The sequence below is a fragment of the Sturnus vulgaris genome, chromosome 10 (genome assembly GCF_052056855.1).
Source record: "Sturnus vulgaris isolate bStuVul1 chromosome 10, bStuVul1.hap1, whole genome shotgun sequence".
Classification (NCBI taxonomy): domain Eukaryota; kingdom Metazoa; phylum Chordata; class Aves; order Passeriformes; family Sturnidae; genus Sturnus; species Sturnus vulgaris.
The window spans coordinates 6,147,890-6,167,218 of NC_142252.1; the positions used below are offsets into that span (position 1 = coordinate 6,147,890).

The 19,329-nt window shown below is 39.7% G+C and overlaps 1 protein-coding gene across 4 annotated transcripts in view; it reads right to left on the reverse strand.

Annotated features, from left to right (window-relative positions):
- Positions 1-19,329, reverse strand: part of STAG1 (STAG1 cohesin complex component) — a 164,337-nt gene that overhangs the window by 79,746 nt on the left and 65,262 nt on the right. For all 4 annotated transcript variants that reach the window (XM_088170640.1, XM_088170639.1, XM_088170637.1 and 1 more), the window contains one exon: positions 17,657-17,753. In XM_088170640.1, coding sequence (XP_088026766.1) covers positions 17,657-17,753 — 97 coding nt within the window. The remainder of the gene's footprint in view (positions 1-17,656; positions 17,754-19,329) is intronic.

Here is a 19,329-nt window from a genome sequence, read left to right on the forward strand (position 1 = left end):
TAGCTAAAAAGCATACATTTATGGAACACAGAGACATTTTCAAAATCTTACAATGATCTCCCTCACTTTCTTAAAGGAGCTGATAATCATATGCAAGAAAAGTCTTCAGATTAAAACCAGGAAAACAGAGATAGCAAAAACGGTCAGTTTTCAGAACAGAATGAACCAACCAATAGATCTTTCTATGTAAAGATGTTGATAAAATATGTTCCATAGCAGATATAAATGCTTTTAAAGAAAGGATAAAAACGGAGCAGATAGTTTGCTGGTCACACAATTATTTAGAACAGCTAGACTGACAGCTGCCAGCCAACACTGCCAAAGGACGTCATAGGCAGAAATTGGTAAAATGCTCTTCAGCAAGAAAGCATGCTCAGTCCCTAGACTGCTAGTAGAAAGAGAAGTAGCCTACATAATTTAGTGCATCAGAAACAGTACACTTCACGTGCTTAAGTCTTAAAGTTTTGATATGGGAAACTCCCTTGCTCTGGGTTTAAGGCAGATAAGGCTGGTTTGAAATGGCTCTATAGCATTTGCCAAGTGTAAGCTGCTTTGCATCCTCACAGAGACAATTTACATGAAGCCACAGAATTACTAACCAAAGATGCTAAACTTGCAATCTAGTATTTTTACTGAATTATTTCATAAGAGAGATCTGTTCATGCTTTGATGACTTAAAGTAGCAATTCTCATATGGCACCAACCTCTTTGCCAGGTAACTTTGAACAGCAGTCAGTGACAAGAACACGAATGAAAAGCTGAGGAGCCTTTGGTGCCCCAAAGGCAGCAGTTTGTTCCTGGCAATGTCCTACAGCTATTACACTCCTGGTCACCCTGGCTGAATGAGCAATCTGTGGCCACGCAGGACACTCACACTTGAGTAGAGAGATAAAAGTACCCATCCAAGAAATGCTCTGCTGAAACTTCCCACCTGTTCCCCCAGGGCTGGTTCCAAGGTTAATTTCTGCAAGCACTGCTCATGCTGTGCTTCCTGCACACCTGCTGTAAGCAGACATTTGTTAAGAAAGTTCCTGGTGGATGTGATGAAACAAATTAACCTCGGGATTCCTGTACTGAGCAGTCAGCACTGGGTGTTAGGCAGAAGGCAAGCACAAATCAGCATCACATGAATCTCACATTTGGCAGTCGTTCAGAGTTTACCTGAGCTGTAGAATGTTAAGGCACACTGTGACTATTGGATTTAACAGCTGACAGTGGATCCATCATCTTTTGTACTTTCCATCTCCACAGAACTCTGCATCAATGCAACCCGCAGTTTAGCCCCACGCTCCTTCAGAAGGTACCTCATTCTATTTCTAAAACTGCTGCTTGATCATTTTATTTAATAAACCAGGATCTTTTTGCAATGCATGAAAAACTATTCTTCTATTTGCCATTCATTTCCATGTTGCTTGAGTTTTTCTCTCTAAATTTGTGAATCCTTTAGGAAGTGGGATGGCCATAACTACATTCAATGTTCAAGATGCAGGTGCAATGTAAGTTTGAGAGAGATTTTTTTGTGTCTAATGTAAGTACACATAAATTTGCCCTTTATATCTAATTCTTAGAAATTCTATTTCTCTGAGCACTGCCAAGCACAGAGGTTGTATTTTCAGATTATTCACAACGACAGCAGGCTCCAAGAGCAGAACATGAGTAACTAGAGCTTATCAGCACAAGTGTGGAAGCAGCCCTTGGTGCCTGCTGTCAGAAGTGACTCAAATCCAGCAATATAAACAAAGGTAGTGTGGAGGCTGAGCTCCAAGTGTAAGATACAACAATGTAAATATTTGCACTAAGTCCATTTAGGTCTATCTCCTCTTTCTGAGTGCCTTTATCACAGGCTGTTTTCACATCTGCTCTCCCCCACTCACCTACCCCGTGAACAGGTCTCCACTAAAACCTCCCTCTGAAATGAAGGGCCCAGTGTGAGCACAAGTTCTCCCCTCCTCACAGAGGAACCTGTCTGTGTGCATGAACACCTGACCTGAGGGGGCAAAAACACTTCTCAGTGGGCTCAAGTGACAGGACAAGAGCCTGACAACCCAAACATGAGCACATTCCTGCTGTGCAATCATTTCTGCAGCCACCAATGGAGAGAAAACAGTATAGCCATTGCTAACAACAGGCATCATACTTTTGCCCTGTCCCTGGGGCACAGCCCCAGGCCTGGGCTCTTGGGGGAGTTTTCCACTGGCCACAAGAACCTGCTGAGTGAGCTGAGGCTTGGCACCAGGTGTCTCTTGGTATTACACATTTTTGCTAAAAGGTATTTTCTTTATCAGAGAAACAAACCTCTTGTTACTCAGTGTCACCATCTCTCCAGCTCATAAAACAAAATGCCATAAAACATGGTTACCTCCACTTTCCAGAAAGACAGGAGGCAAAAGATGATCACAGGAGGATTAGATAGCCACGGTCTATCCTCTTTCCCTCAGTCTTTCTGCTTTCCCTGATAAGAATTTTGATCCTTTCCTCAGCCATCTGTTACACTTATTTCTACCTGTATTTCTCAGTGTTTCTCAGAAGCAGTAAAGTAGGGAAGATGAAAGACAAGTCCTAAAAAATACAAAAAGAGAAGCAATTATCTAGAGATTTTCAATTGATATGGAAGGCTCTAGAGTCCACAAAACATAGTGTATAATAAGAAAACTAAGAAGGAAAAAAGAGAGAAACAAGAGGCCAGATCTTTTGTGCCACACCTGGGAGCTGCCAGAGATCTGACAGAGCTCAGCAAGCCAAAGGCGAGTCCCTTGAGCTCCTGAGGGACCGTCAAACTCTGCTCCTTGCTCACCTGCCTCTCGTCCCTTGGGAGAACTGCCCTTTCTTCATTTCCCTCAAGGAAGCTGCTGTTACTTGCATGAGAGCTTTCCAGACACAGCTCTGAAGAAATACCCTCAGTTCAGGGCCTCTGCATTCCCCTGTAACTGTCTGCTGCTCCAGCACGTGGATCAGGACTACAGGGGCGTCTGCATTTGGCATCTGTACAGTGCCAAACCTTATTAGCAATGGCACAGCAAAGAGACTGCTGAGCTCCAGGTTTCCCAGGGCCAATCCTTACTTTTCAGTACTGAACAGCACCATTCAGAGAGCCACGAGGCCAGGGCTGACTGGTATCCTCCCATATCCTTTCCTTGATGGAAAAAAGCCAACACATTAAACAACAGTAAAACACAGGCTTTGGAAGCACTGCAGAACTGCTGCAGAAAGGTAAAGAACTTTATCAGTCTGAGAAAAGCTGGTATCCTCCAAAAAGTGAGACTGGAGACACAGAAACATCATGGAAACAACTTATATCTAAAACATTTGATTTCCCTCTAAGTGAAAGTCATCATCTACCTGCAACATTTCTATGCTTTTTTTAGTAACCTGAAAGAAGGAAGTGAGACTTGGGTGCACCTCTGTCTGTAACCGTGCTGTTTAATAAATTCTGATCTTTTTGTTTAACCAAACCTGACTGGTCTTGGATATAAAGTGTCCCAATGAATTTTACAAAAGCAGGTCATTGAATGGAAGCCAGTGAGGTCACTGGGGAGCAGGGTGAACCATGACCCCAATCTCTGTTAATCTCAGCCTCTTACTGAGCTGGAGACAGACAGGGACACACACTGGGAATGCTGCTGCTTCTTCAAAACCAGCTTCACCTACAGCATAACCACCTCCTGCCCAGAAGTGTGTCCCCATCTTTTTTGGAGTTACACAGCATCCACATTATTGTCCCTCATACAGCTTATCCTGCACTTCATGAGCACATTCATCTGCTTTTGTATAATTCAGGAAAGCTGAACACAGATACATTAGAAATCCCTCTTCATTACTTCTGCTTCTCATGAAATCACTTATGTAGAATATAGTAAAGACCAAAGCATTTACTGACAATGACCTGTGAAAAGACAATGAAAAAACTAGCTGAGTCGGCACAAAGCAATGACTTTATCTTTCTCTTTCTTCATTTAAAAGTAATCAAGATGAGAGGAATTCTGCTTTTTCACGTAATTATTTCTTCCTGCTTTTCTAGGCAAACAACTCATTTTCTCTTAGCTGTTAGCCCATTCCAAAGCCTCTTTTTACCTATCTGAACATACTATAGAACTATTTCCTGTAAGGAAACACAAAGAATTTGAGAAATCACATGCAAAAACCCCCTTATTTTTATGCTCAGAAATTAAAGGTGAAATGAAGAAGTGCTAAACTTCAGCTACTGTGTGTAACCTTGACTTAGTCTCTGTGTGTGTCAGCTTAGGTGAGTCACCAATCCCTGAAGGCTGTCTGCTGTTCTGTGTGGCTTCATTAGCACAGCCACCAGAAGGATCTGGGAAGGGAACAGGAGCTGTGGAGGTGACATTGCTGTCTCTGATGTGTGCAGCTCTGCTGCAGCCAACGAGGGAAGAAGAGCAGGAGGGGGGGTTCTTACAAGAGGGTTGATAAGGATGCTGCAGACTGCTTTTGCTTTTATTCTCAAGGTTCCTGTAGGAGTCTGGACAATTTAAACTATCTCCAAGATTGTCTCTAGCTGCATATTCCCCATTTTCCCTAGCAGTCTCATGGATTAATGTACACAAAAGCAGCACATGAACAATTTTAACTCCAGGTACTCTGAGTGTGACACCATTCTTCGGGTATGTAAAACCCTAAACATAAGAACAAAGGGCAAAGCAGGAAAAGGCCCTTCCTTACCAGAGAACATAAGCAAGAGGGCTTAGGCGCCAGTCCTGATTTTTCCTTATTGCAAATATGTATCTATCAGAAAATATCAAGGACTTTCAAGTTTCCATTCCATGAACTTTAAGAAGTCTAGGTACTCTGAGCTTAGTCTTTAAGCAATTTGAGGAGGAGTAGGAAACCAGTAACAGCAATGGTTTAAACATGCCACATGTCATCTGAAAAACCTCCCCTCTGGGAGTGGCACAGATTCTCTATCTGCTGCCTCAAAAGTTTATGATATCAATCACTGTTCCTGGATTGGCCATTTCTGGAGCAGAGACAGGATCTTTACTGAAAAGGGATTTACAAAGATAACATGAAGAAACCCTGTTGATAAAAAAACCCTTAAGGAAAACTTTAATTTTCAAATTTTTGATTGGAACTTGGCTACTATAGAAAAATAAAAGGAAGCATCGTATCAAAACTGAAGTTAGAATAACACAATGAATAGTTGCTCAACGTGTTTTGGCATGGGTAAGAGAATGAGAGAGCATATATTAGAGCCAAAATCCATAAAAGTCTGGATATGCTTCTAAAAATACAATGCAAGAGGGAACTGTCACCTCAGAATTGAGAGAAGATAAACTGCTGGAACACACACAGATCACAGCAAGTGTTGACAGGACAAATATAAACGGAAATGTAGAAACAGGAACAGAAAACTAGGAAAGCTCAACAAACAACATATTTCTCAGCAGTCTGTGTCTAAGATTCACTAAAGAGTATTTGAGAACAAAACATAAAAAAATATTTACCTGTATAAACTTATTAATAATAGAAACCCAAAACTTTACATAAGTAATAAAGCAACAGGCCCTGAAAAGAGTGCTGAAAGACAAATAGTAATAAATGGCAGATGAAATACAAGAGGGAATGAAAAGTCTGAGTATATTAATTAACATAAAGATAGTGGACTCAAGGGGGAAAATTAATCAAGTGCTGCTAAGAAAAAAGGAAAGAAGAAAAACACACAGAGGAGCACTGCAAGTAAAGCATGTTTAATCAGAAAAATGCCTTAAATTCTTAGTTGTAACTCCTCTTACATTGCTTGGGATCCTCTACCTTACAAATTTAACTACCAGAATTAGTTGAAATGGTGTATTTTGTTCAAATTAAAAATGGCTGTGTAAACACACCATGTATTATACAATTCCTGGTAGATACAGAAATGCAAGACCCAGAATAAAGCAGCCAGCTGACTCACAGAATGGTTTGGGTTGAAGGGACCCTAAAGCTCATCTCATTCCAAGCCCCTGCCATGGACAGGAGCACCTTCCACCAGACAAGTTAATCAACCCTGTAACTCCTCTGGTTGTGTCTGGTGGAAAAAAAAAATCTTTAAAATGGAAAAATACAAAGTAATACTGTAAAACAAAATATTTTAATAGAAGCTTCGTCGAGTGTTTTGTTTGGTGAAGAGCATTTAACTTTCTCAGTATTTTGTAAAAAACAGTATTTTTTCTCCCAGCTTTCAGCACTTTCAGCAAATTTTCCTTTTAGGACTTTTCAGTGCTCCCTCTCCCTCAGTTTAAGTTTAAGATGTCTGGAAGCCTTAATATCAGGGTGCCTTCCATGTAAAATACTCACATTTTTAAGTTTAACCAGAAGGCTGAGTTTTCTATACTGTTTTTTTAGGCATAAAAATACATTCTCATTCCTGTCAACACAGACTCTTACCTATTAATTGCTTTCTTATCCTTCCCCCCCATGAAATTGTCCTTGAAACTCATAACATAAATGCCAAGGGGTTTACAGTATGGATCACCTGCTTGATGAGAATATTCAAAAGTGGAGTTACATTGTTATTTCTGGGCCTGTTCAGTGATATATTCTGGCTCCATTATTCTGCAGTAGCTTAAAGCAGTCCCCCAAGTGTGTTCATGAGGTGAAAAGAGAAAACTGCTATTTTGGCTGTTGAAGCAAAGCAAAACCACTGGGATGTATGCCTGCCCCTCTTTTCTCCTGCTTCCTAAGCTCCTCTGTGGAAATGTGTCCTCAAAAGAACACATTTCTTTTTTGCAGTTTTCAAAATCCATCATTTCTTCCTTTCCCCTTATACTTTGCTGCATTTAAAGGCACAAGTTTACCTTTCCATCCTTCATTCCACTGTTACAATGTTTTTTACAGTTTTCCCTTCTCCTCCTTGCATTTTCCCTACAAATGAGACCTCATACATGTAATTAATTTTTATAGGTCTCTAGGGAGACCTTGTAGTAGTGCTCAAAGGAGCTCTAAGAGAGCTGGAGAAGGACTTTGGACAAAGGCCTGGAGTGACAGGACAATGAGGAATGGCTTCCCACTGCCAAAGGGCAGGGATTGATGGGATATTGGGAAGGAATTCCTCCTTGTGAGTGTGCTGAGGCCCTGGCACAGGGTGCCCAGGGAAGCTGTGGCTGCTCCATCCCTGGAAGTGTCCAAGGCCAGGCTGGACAGGGCTTGGAGCACCCTGGGATAGTGGAAGGTGTCCCTGCCATGACAGGGAGTGGAACAATAGGAGCTTTAAGGTCCCTTCCAACCCAAACCACGCTGGGATTCTGTGACATTTAATACTTGGTTGCTGGTATTACAGGCTGACAAGAGGGAAATGCAGGGAGAACTGCCCATTTTCACAATCCCTGCTACCTTAAACTGTTTGCATGAGATCAAAGTCTCCAACTCTCTAAGAGTTAAATGCATTTTTCATCACAGTATGAGGTCTCTCCCTGTTTCCAGTCAGAAGGAACTGCAAGCTTTGCTCAGCACAGAAGGGAGCACTTCCCAGGCTGAGGACTGCTCTCCTTCCCCAAAAGCAGTCTGCTCTTCCCAAGGAAGTAGCCAGCTCAGAGCTCTATACATAGCACATAATTGAAGAATAATCCTGCTGTTACAGGCTACCATGGAAACCAGAGGGAAAAAAAGGGCTGATTATTAAAATTTGAGAGTGAGAATATCCATCACTGCTATTAGACATAAGGGTTTGTAAATGTTTCTATTAATGGGTCTGGGCTGGAACCTTTCCTGTTTGCCACTTTCTCCTGTAAGTACTACAAGTGGAGCTGAACACAGGACAGAGAAAATGTTCAAAAATCTTTACAGCTCAAGTGTGCTCACACACCACAAAAAGGAGAAAAAAAAAGTATTTGTTTGATAGAAGAGTAAGCAACTCCAAATGCAAACATCAGAAGAAATCAGAGAGACTCCTGACTTACTGACTCCAACAAGCACTGCAGAGCTGCCTCCTGCCCTGGGGCTCCCAACACAAGACAGGCAAGGAGCTGCTGGAGAGTCCAGAGGAGGCCATGGAGATGCTCCAAGGGCTGGAGCCCCTCTGCTCTGGAGCCAGGCTGGGAGAGCTGGGGGTGCTCACCTGGAGAAGGGAAGGATCCAGGGAGATCTCAGAGCCTCTTCCAGTGCTTAAAGGGGCTCCAAGAGAGCTGGAGAGGGACTGGGGACAAGGGATGGAGGGACAGGACAAGGGGAAATGGCTTCCCACTGCCAGAGGGCAGGGTTAGATGGGATATTGGGAAAAAAATTCTTCCCATGAAGAAGCTGGGGAGGCCCTGGCACAGGGTGCCCAGAGAAGCTGTGGCTGCCCCTGGATCCCTGGAAGTGACCAAGGCCAGGCTGGACAGGGCTTGGAGCAGCCTGGGACAGTGGAAGGTGTCCCTGCCCATGGAAGGGGGTGAGCTTGAAGGTCCCTTCCCACCAAACCCATTTTACAGTTCTATGAACTGCAAAAATCATTTAAGATTTTTGTTAGGCCACAGCTTTAGAACAACCCCTCACTGCAGATCAGAAGTAAATTGTCTTCAAAGGCTCTAAAGACAGAATTTTAATGATATCCACTATGTGTCCTAGCAATAGGGAACAAGAAGTGAGAATCTACAGCTGGATCTAAAGAGTAAGTAAAACTAAGACACATAAAATACAGAATTCTTGTTACAAGACAAGGAGTTAAGAGTAGAAAGGTCACTGAGTAACTTGACTGTTGCCATTCAGCAAGAGTTTCAGACTCCAAATGTGACAAAGCTCCCAAGATCAGAGGCCAATTTACACTTGCAGTCACCATGGGATTCCATGCCTTTTTTGGCTGTCAAATGAATCAGAAAGGAGTACCTTGAGGACTCTGGTTGACATCCCTTCAAACATGTCATGTGAGCAATATCCTTGGAACCACAGGAGCTCCCTAAAATCACACTGTGGTACATACAGCCACTGCCTACAGCAGGAATTCCATGGGAAATACATGTGCTCTAGTTGGTGAGGTTCTCTATTCCTTTTGGTTCAAAACTTTGGAAAGAAAAGCCCTTGCTAAGTGCAGCTCGAATAGTGAGAAAGTACTTCTAGTTTCATGGAGATCTGTGGAATTAGACTCACCTGATGTCTTAAATTTTGCATTTATTCAGTCTTCTCCACCATAAGTAAAAAACTAGCAGCTTACAAGGCAGGCTGCGAGAACACAGGAATAACAGCAATACTTTGTTAACCTTAAAAGATGTGTTTCCTTGAAATATATCTGCCTCCTCTTCATCAATGAAAAAAAAGTCACTTTGAATTGCTAGTTAAAGTGACTTGAAGAACATAAGCTGAAAATCAAAGGGCAAAGAAGGTATAAACCAAAAGTACAGAAAACTGCTATTATTTATGTCACCACAAATTGAAATTCCACTACACCTATATCTATGTGACTAAATATATATAACGTTTGTTTTCATTCTTATAAGTTGCTGAAAGTATTTCTAGGCCCTTTTTCCTAAGTCACAAGAACTTTTAAGTTATCCAGAACATTTACTTCAATAATGATGAAATAAACAAAGTAAAGAGTAGATATTGTGGTAAATCTGACAAACTACATAAAAGTTTTCCAAAAAATGATGCAATGACTTCATAAAAGCCAATTCCCACATGGGATGGTGCCTATTAAAAGCCAGTGACTGCTCCTGAGGGAAAGGACTCTCATCAGCCTGAGGTGCTTTAAGCTTCATCCCTTCACACCCAGAGCCAGTGCTACAGGTACAGGGCCAACACCTGCAGTTCAAACCTGAAATTTAAGCTACTGGCTTTACCAGAAAGAAATGCAAAACTCTACACCCGTGTCTGAGCTGGTGACAGTCACCCAAGAACTGAGCTCAGCTCTGCTGCTGGCCAGGGGACTCCTGGCTGCTCCTGCAGGGTCCAGGAGCACTTTGGTACAACACCCCTTCCTACCCTTCCAAAAAACATTCCACCACACTTCCTGCTCCATGCAAGCAAGGAAAAGACAAGGTAAAGGCTGTTTACACCGTTCTGCCCTGTAATGACTTTGACTCTGGCAGCACCAGAAAATGCTGTAAATTCCAGTTAAAAGGACATGAACAATTGTAAGGCTCAGCTGGTCATGGTTCAGGTTAAAGACAATCTGATCAGACTGATACAAATAAGAAGTAGGCAGTGGTGGAATGTGAGCAGGACGGGATCTGCTTCAGAGTCCACTTCTTCCAATTTAGGATGTCTCTTCTTTGAAACCCAAGCTTTTTTTTTCTATATCCAGCTACTACTGAATGCCTGCAGATTAAGAGAGTATTGAATTTGGTTTAACCACTTTCTTTGTGCCAGGGAATACCACTTCTTCATTAGGATACAGACCCTTATCATCCCCATCTCCTTCTCTTCAGAAATAATTACTGCAGTGTATCAGCCCTGCACTTAATCAAATAAGTCTATGGCTTCATTAATGCAAAGGAGAGAGAACCATAATTACAGTGTTTGCTGAGAGAAATATTATTTTTTCCAATTTAATTCCTATCCTCGGTCTGCAAAAAGTCTGACTAAACCTACAGCAGAATTTGCATCTTTGGAAAGGCCAGAGACTTTTCCAATTTGTAATCCAGTCAGAAAAGATCTAAGATCTAGTGGTATTTGGTTGCTTTTTCATAATTAGTTCTTGCCTTCCCAGGAAGCACCTGTCATCTACAGTAAATCCAGCAATGTATCTCACACATAGCTAGCAAACTCATACATTGACATAATTTGTTCACAAGTCTGAGAATAATACTGCAAAAATAAATCAGAGTAAGGCTTTTACTTCTCTGCTTAGCACAGAGGCTGTTCCTCCTGTAATAGAGAAAAAAACATAAATAAAGAGGAAATGGCACAGATCTGGCTAGTAAGGCACAACTATTTGGATTTATTAACACCAAGAGCTATTTACTGCTCTTCTCCTGAAAAGCCATAGCATTAATAGCATGGTCTAATTGAGAGACTCCTCAAGTTTTACCTCTGTAGTCATGTGAGTAATGCTATTTTCCAGATCAATATGCATGTGATTAAATTAATATTGTGGAAAACAGGCAATAGTATTTGAACTCCTTGCAATTTTTCTCCAATGAGCAGTGCCAAAAATAATTTTACAAGCTCTGAGTTTACTTAGTAGTGCACAGGGGCAGAACACAGACTTTGTTCCAAGCTTACAAAGAGTGCTTTCATTTTCATCAGAGATTTGAACTTACTATACAGAACTAGCAGTGCAGAATTCATTTCAAAGCTAATTTGTCTTTCCTTACATTATAGATTTGCTCTAAAATATTCTAGAACCGTGAGTTCTGTCAATTAATTCAATAAATTTATTTTAAATTATTTAAAAGTTTGTATTAACTCATAAATACCCATAAATTAGTTAATAGTTGATTTTAAGCCAGCTGCTTTTTTGGTCTGTTGTTGTATGTGAAATGCAAATAGTTGGATCTGTTCAGGTAGCAATTAATCAAGAGAAATCTGTTTGGTTTAAATTACTGCTGCTCCTGTTACCAATTCATAGAGGGAAACCTTGGATTGCAGTCAGAACTCAGCACAGCAGGTATTTCATTCAGATTTTCAAACCACACACCAGTGTGCCCTTCCTTCATGTTGCCTGCACTGAAAGTCAATTCCTATGGCTTTTCCCCACTCCTTTCTGAGAGCAGCAGGACACACCTTTTGGGAAAGAGATGCCATTAGTTCACAAGTGGCTATAAAATGTAGTGAATTCCTTCAACACTTTTTTACACTTTCAGATGGGATTTTTTTTTTTAATTTTTCAACCCTTCTCATCCCCAGAAAACAGTAATATGCAGAGTTTTAAAGAATTTAAAAAGAAGTTGTAATTACTTTCCTTATAGCCAAAGAATCTTTGAAGAGCTAAAGAAGAGGATAAAGAAATAGTAAGGAAGAAAGAGCACATGAGATGACAAGTATAAATACATTCAGCAGCAAACAGGAACAAATAGTAAAAACCTTTTTGATTTAAAACTATACACACAACAAAACCAAAGCATCAATTTCCAGAATGTCAACAGATAGTAACTATTCATAATTTTTCACAAAAAACTCATTTTGATGGAACCTTATTAATTGTCAAGTGTCTGAACTTTTTAACCCTACCTAAATTCATTTAAAGAACTACTGAAATATTTAATGTATGCCTGATTTACCCAAGCCATCTTATTTTTTCATCTTATTTTCAGTTTGAACTTTGTAAGATTTCACTTGAAGATAAACACACTGTAAAAATTACCTCAAGGCTCAGAAACAAGTACAAAGTTCAGCTCTTGTTTATCTACACCACACATGAAATTAAGATTAAGCCATTTCCATCTTAATCTTATCTTTTACCAGCATGTTTGTAACTGCTTAATAGTTATTGGGGTGTATTTATTTCTTTATACCATGCATACAAAGTATTTCAGAAATCATTGACATTGCTATGACTTAAATCCTACACAAGTAAGTAACAAGTTTTCAAAATGTATATTAGTTCTTACTTGGCAACATTCTCCCCTATATTCACACACTGAAAAAGGATTTTGTTAAAGAAACTGTGAGAAAGCAGTCTCTATACACTTAATAAAATTACAAGCTCCAATGCAATGAATTGTAGTATTTTCTAACTTGGTCACAATACAAAATATTTATCACACCAACTTCTTCATAATAACTGAATGACTGAAGAGGTAAAGATTTTTAATACATGCCAAAATCACCAATATTTCTCACTCTCTGAAGTTCCTTGCAAAAGGCCCAGATGCAGGGAATTAGATTTACCAAAGTCTTTGTGGTCCATAACATCCACCTGTCCAGAACAGTGATTCTATCAATCACAAAACAAAACCATGGACAACTAATTTTTTTAGACCATTTATCTAATTACCATGTTACATCCCCTATTAAAATATTATTAATCAGAGTAAATAGCACTATTTCCTGGCAAATTTGCTTTCTGGAATTCTTTCCAACAGCAAAGCAGCATTTGCTTGTTCATTGCTTTTGCCAGACCATATAATGGCCACTCTATTTTGCTTTTTCCTGGTTTTAGCCCTCAATTTCCTTTGGCAAAGCAGAAATCTTAATTTGTCCTTAATTAAGCTCATATAACATTAATAGAAACCAAAATGAGCAAGCTAACTCAGAACTCCTGCACTTGTTGGCTCAGTCTGTGCCATGACAGAGGATCTAGAATAGGTGAGGAGTAACCAGGCACTCAAGGATGAAGTGGGAAGAGAGTGTGGGACCCCAAGTGTTTGCTTCACAGGAAAAGTTACACAAAGGATTCTGGCTTTAAGCCCTGGGGAAAGACTCTGCTTACTCACAGCTGAGAAAAACCCAGCCTGAAGCAGCACCAGCAATCCAAGCCAACCATGTAATAGCTGGAATATTTGCTCATCAATGACCACTTCTGAAAACCTGCTTAAAAACCTACAGGTTTCTGGCTTACTCATCAGAAAACAAATGAGAGGGAAGGAGATGGATGGGAGAGAAGGAAAGGGAATACTTTCACTGTACACTTGAAAGCAGTCAAGTAGTTTCCTTCAATTACATGAGACCCTTTTCCCCTGGAAAAGAAAGCTTCTTTTCTCCCATGGACTCGGTGGTTGGTTTTCCTTCACAGCTCAAGAGGCTGTTTCAACCACTAATTGCTTCTGGTTAGGAAAAAAAAAATATTTATTCCACAAGCATGGCTCTCTGCCTTTAAAATGTAGAAAGGTCAGAGTGCTCGAGGAGCTTTCTGTTTGTTTTCTATCAATAACAGAAGGCATGAGCTGACAGCCATGCAGATACCCAAGTCAGCTCTAAATCCAGGGAGTTCCAGAAATGGAAACAGCCTGGTTGTCATAGCAGCAGAGCAGGATACCTGAGCTAATTACTCAGTCTGAGAGGCAGAGCTAATTAGCCCTGATGCAGCATCACACTGACACAGTTATAATCCTCCTGGGACCTCACGTACATATTGCTGATTAGACATTTCAGTTTGCTTGCAACCAGCTCAGAGTGCTCAGCACTCAATGCTGTGCTTTATATAAATATTCAAAAGAAGAAGAGAAAAAAGGAGGAAAAGCAAAGATATGTTCCTAAAAAGAAAGAAAGCAATGGAGAAGAGTTCACAAAAGCCCCCAGAAAACTCTGAACATTGATCTGCAACATTTCTGCACGGGAGGAAGGTGCCTGAATCCACAATGCTGCAGACCAAAGCATAACAATGGAGATGGAAATTTCAGTAGTGTGGATACACCTCCACCCCCAGTTCACTGGAACTTAATTGAAAAAAGGCCTTTATCATTACAACAAGCCAATGTCAACAAGTTCCCCGATACCTAATAATGAAAACTCTGAAATTTTGCAACTGACTTAGAAATAAGAAAGTAAGTATAATACCACCTGCTTTACAGGTTGTAAATCCCATGGAAAATAAACACCTACTACCAACAGATATACCTTATTTTCAAGGACTGCAAACAGCATTTTTGCTGTTTTTTCACAAAGAAGCAGTATTTTATCACTTACCTTTTCACCTTTATAAAGTACCATCTGATACAAGATCCTGCCTCTAGAAGCAACACATTTTAAAAGGGTCAGAAACAAAAAGTGAATCTGTGAATGTATCAGGTCTTGTTAACTGTTTTTCTGCCACAGAAATTCAACAAAACACAATGGAAAGGATTACAAATACAAGCTGTGAAAGGCAGGGACCTTTTTGTATTCTCAAAGGAAAAAAGCAAGATAAAGAAAAATTCTTTACATAACAATTTCACTTCATTGCAATCAAAACCAGCAAAGGCAACATATGTACAGATTGAGCAGGCAAACTAGAGGAAAGATGACATGGCAAGTGACCAACTGCCATGCAAATCTGCTTATTGAACTGAGATGTTTTGACAGCTCAATACGAGAAACTTCTCATTTATACCAAGTAGCACTCTAAAACACAGAAAGATTACTGGAGTCACACTAAAACCTGATCTCCTATGTTTTTAATGGACATACATTAAATTGAAGAGTTGACAAAGGACAGACATGCTTGAATATTTGGTGCATATTTATTGAATTTTAAACTGCACAGATTTTACATTCACCTGCAAAAGCCACTAATTTAACAACTGTTAGTATTACAATTTACTTAATACTCCTGCTTGTAAATACTCATATTTACAAGAGATGACTTCTCATTTCAGCAACACCTACAAGCAAAGCTGGAAGATGCCAAGAAGGTCATTTAAGCATCTGTGCTGCCCAAGAGAATGGGATAAATACATAGAAATCAATGTTTCTCTAAACAGAAGGGTATTTCTTCAGGGTCAATAGTGTTGCTAAATAAAACAGTTTGGTGCCTCAATTTCTAATTAAAGCCAGTAAATGGACACACACTCTTCCACCTGCTCAAAACTTCTGAAAGATACATCAAGCTAAATGTACTTTACATATATTTAGATATCAAGTGATTCCAAGCACTACTGAAATGTTAGATTTATAAATCTAACGTCACAATTTCCTGAGAAACTTTGTCCCAAGTTAGTTATTCTCCTCCCTTCAGTTAAGGATCACAAACTTAGATATATTATCAGTCAGCATTTAGATCCAACTTTGGGAAAGGAGGCTGGAGAATCCAAGACAATGCTAGTGGAGCAAACTGAAAAGAAGAAAATTAAGGAAGATAAAGCTGTTGTTGAGATACACAAGGGGTGGTTATTTATCGGAAACAGAAATGAGCAAGAATGTCAATGAAGTCTCTAAAGGGAAATAAAAATGTCATAATATATGTTCTTCCAATGAAAAAGAATTTTGGTCTTCCTCACAAAATAAAGAACAACCTCCTATTTCTCATTTCCATTAAGGACAGCTTGGTATGTATTTTACCTAAGTGGACTACCAATAAAATCACTCTCTTCTGATAAGCTCTTATTTATTCTAGAAAACAAGTATATTACTGGAAACTGGAAAGAACTGCACTGTTTGCCAGGATTTTAACCCTGTTCTACAGCTGTTACTACAGGCACTGCAAAAATTTCAGCACAGAAATAAATCTCCCAAACACACTACAGACTTGGGGATAAGTAATTTTTGCTTCCTTTCTCCTACCATTGCTGTTTGGGACCAGAAGGCACTGAAAGAAGCTCAGAAGAGATAGCCCTGGGATACAGAGCAGGGAAAATGAAAAGTCACCATTGAAAGAAAAGCCAAGTAAGTCAATGACATCAGGCACTCGCAGTGCTGCTGCCTCCCAGCCAGTAACAGAAAGCTTTTCTGGGAAGCATTTGCTCCAGCAGCATATGGCTGACAGTGGGCATTCAGCCTGCACCACTCACCAACAAGTGGTTTAAAAAACAGGAATCTTATCAGAGTGCTGCTTTCTCTAATGAAGAAAAAGAAAGGCAGAGTAAATTAGAGAGCAGCAGGGAAATGAGGAAATTTATGACATGCCTTCACCAAAAGCTTGCATCAGCAAGAATATAAACATATGGCCAAGGATGCCTTTGGTTTAATGCTGCCCAAATTCTCACAAATAAGCTTGTGAAATTGCTTTTTTTCATATACACCTTCAGGTGACAGTTAAAAAAAAAGGCACACAGAATACAACTACTTCCACATAAGCTGCCAAACACAACTAAAAATGTTTCAGGGGTTCTGTGTGAACAGTGCAGACATTGACACAGGCTGGTAACCTAAGCCCTAACCTTCAGCCCTTTCACAGAATGCTCCCAGAGCTTTAGTCTTTCCTGTCATCCACGAAATAAGTTTATTTCCTTCAGCTATGAAAAAGGGTTGCTGAAGCTTCTGATGGTTCCTATTTCTTTTCTCTGATGCTTTTAACTACTCAGGACTTCATCTAATACTTAAGAAGGAAGACAAGGGACTTCTACCTAGACCGTTTGATCCCTAAAAGTGTATTCCCACATCAGATACAAAATGAAGAAAAAGAATTTCTGAATTGTGGGTTGTTTCCAACTCTATTCAAAGTAAATTCCAGGAAGCATCCGAAAATAGTAAATAGTTTGGTTCTGGGCACTACAGAGAGAGTGGAGCTCTGTCTCTCTTCAAGGCTGAGTTAACTGAAAAAAGACAACACATGAAAAATTCATTAGAAGGCACAGTGTGGCAAGAGAATGCTGGAATGGCTGACTGCTGCACGTCTGGTAATGGAGACTGCTTAAGTAGGGTATAAAAGGAAGGGCACTGGCTGCTGATGTGATAAAGTATCACAGAGGAACAAATAACACTGGAGCTTCATCCACATGAAATCCTTCTTGCTAATTGAACGGAAGACTGACTCCTTCCTCTTCAGTGAAAAAACCAAAATTTCCTAAAAAGAAAGAAAAATTATCAAAGTTAAGGTATAGTTACCTACTAATTTTTGCAATTAAAAAATTGGGAAGAAACAGAAAGGGGAAATAAAGATACGCCTACCTGGAGTACCAGATCTTTTGTGTCCTGCTGCTGACGAGTAGAGTGTCTCTGTGAGGATCTGTACACTTTAGCATGATGACAGGAAAGTGAGAAAGAAAATGGGTAGCCCTTGACAAACAAGCTTTAAATCAATGTATTCTGGAATGCAGACAATATTTCTATACAAACCATGCACACAAGGAACACCAATCCAAGTCTTCCCCATCTTTACCAGCATTTGCATTAACACACGTTTACAGGTCAGATTTATTTCATACAACTTGTTTCCCATGTTCTGTACCTCGACATCCTGAACACTGGATAAAGAAGTTGATTAAATCCAGAAGTGCTATGTCCCTGTCTTGTTTATATGATTCAATCCAGTCGTCCACCACAGACTGTCAAGAAAAAAAGAATAACTTATCAGAGACTCTTAAAAAGTGTTTTATTAAAGGCAAATTACTTATTCTTTTCAGAATATAATTTTATAATTGAGCAATTATTTTGCTTAATTATACATATGTACAAGCTTAGAAATCTATGCACCTTCTCTCAAAGTGGAGACAGAACAAATATTGTTAGGGAGCAGAACTACATGGACCATTTTCTGGCATTATATTGTATAAACACGAGTTCAAATTGAAATTACTGTAATGCCTCAAAACTACTTAGAGTATTTTTAGTTTTAAAACTGTATTGAAAAAAAAACACTGTTACTCCATTCAGAATGGCCAACATATAATCCCAGAAAACTGATGAACAGAAATACTTTGGGATAAATACTGATTTTATACTGCACAGTGAATATCTCAGTATTTATAAAGACCTAACTAGTACATCAGTCACTCATGAACACTGTAAATAGTTCAGGAAAACAAAATATCATGAGGGATACATAGTAAATAAAATAATACACAGAAGTTGGACTTAGGGTGTTTGTAAGCTACCTGGATCACAGGATAGGAAACTCAGTTTATAACTGCCCACAGAACAACAGTTAGCCAGGAGATATTTTTATCATCTCTGACATTCCAAGCTCCTCAGCTACATAAACACTATAGGTAAAGAATTGTGTATATTTAATGTAATCAGATATTATTTCTATTAAATTAAGTTTAAAAAATCACACACACATACAAACACCCCATCATGCCCACACAACTGGCTTCTACCATGCTGAAAAGGAATCAATAGGAAAAACAAAAAAATCCATACAATTTGTTCTCTTAGAAAAATCTGCCTTTTTCTGAATTAGTAGCTGTAATGAGGATCTTCAAAAATCTCTCTGCAGGTTCCAGTTTACCCAAGTGCAAATTCCCAGACTACCAGCAGGCCCATGGCAGGTGTGTGAGGACAGGATGCAGCAAACCAGTCGTGTATGTACCAGAGACACACAGAACTCAGGACTGAGCCAAGGCACTCCATGTTTAACACACATCACTACACTCACCCTTGAGCCACGAGCAGACTAGCAGAACTCTCATGTTATCCAACAACCAGCATGAATCTCTAAACATCCAATTTGCCAGGAAACTCAGTTTTCACAGGTTTTGCCTCCCAACACACATGCACATGCACCCCCCCCCCCCCCACCCAGTAGGAGAAGCAACCTTAAAAAGGGGTCCATCTGCTACTTAGAAGAAATTAGAAAGCAAATCTTGGCCTCTAATTAAGCTTGACTCAAGTTGAAGAAGCAGCAGCACAAAACTAGTTATCTAGAATGTTATGTCACTGTTATTTCAGCATCAATTCAGACCTGTTCTTGGAAGTATCAATCATTTCAATCAATCAGCAAAATTCTCTAGGGCACATAAACCAAATGTAGCCAAATGTAAAAAGTATTTACTACACCAAATATTGACAGAGCTTAATGACCAGGCTGTTGGTGTACTACCAATTTACAAGATTTGTTTGAACAGCTCTATTACTGTAGATATCAGAACAATATGCAATTGCCAGAGCTATTTTTTCCAC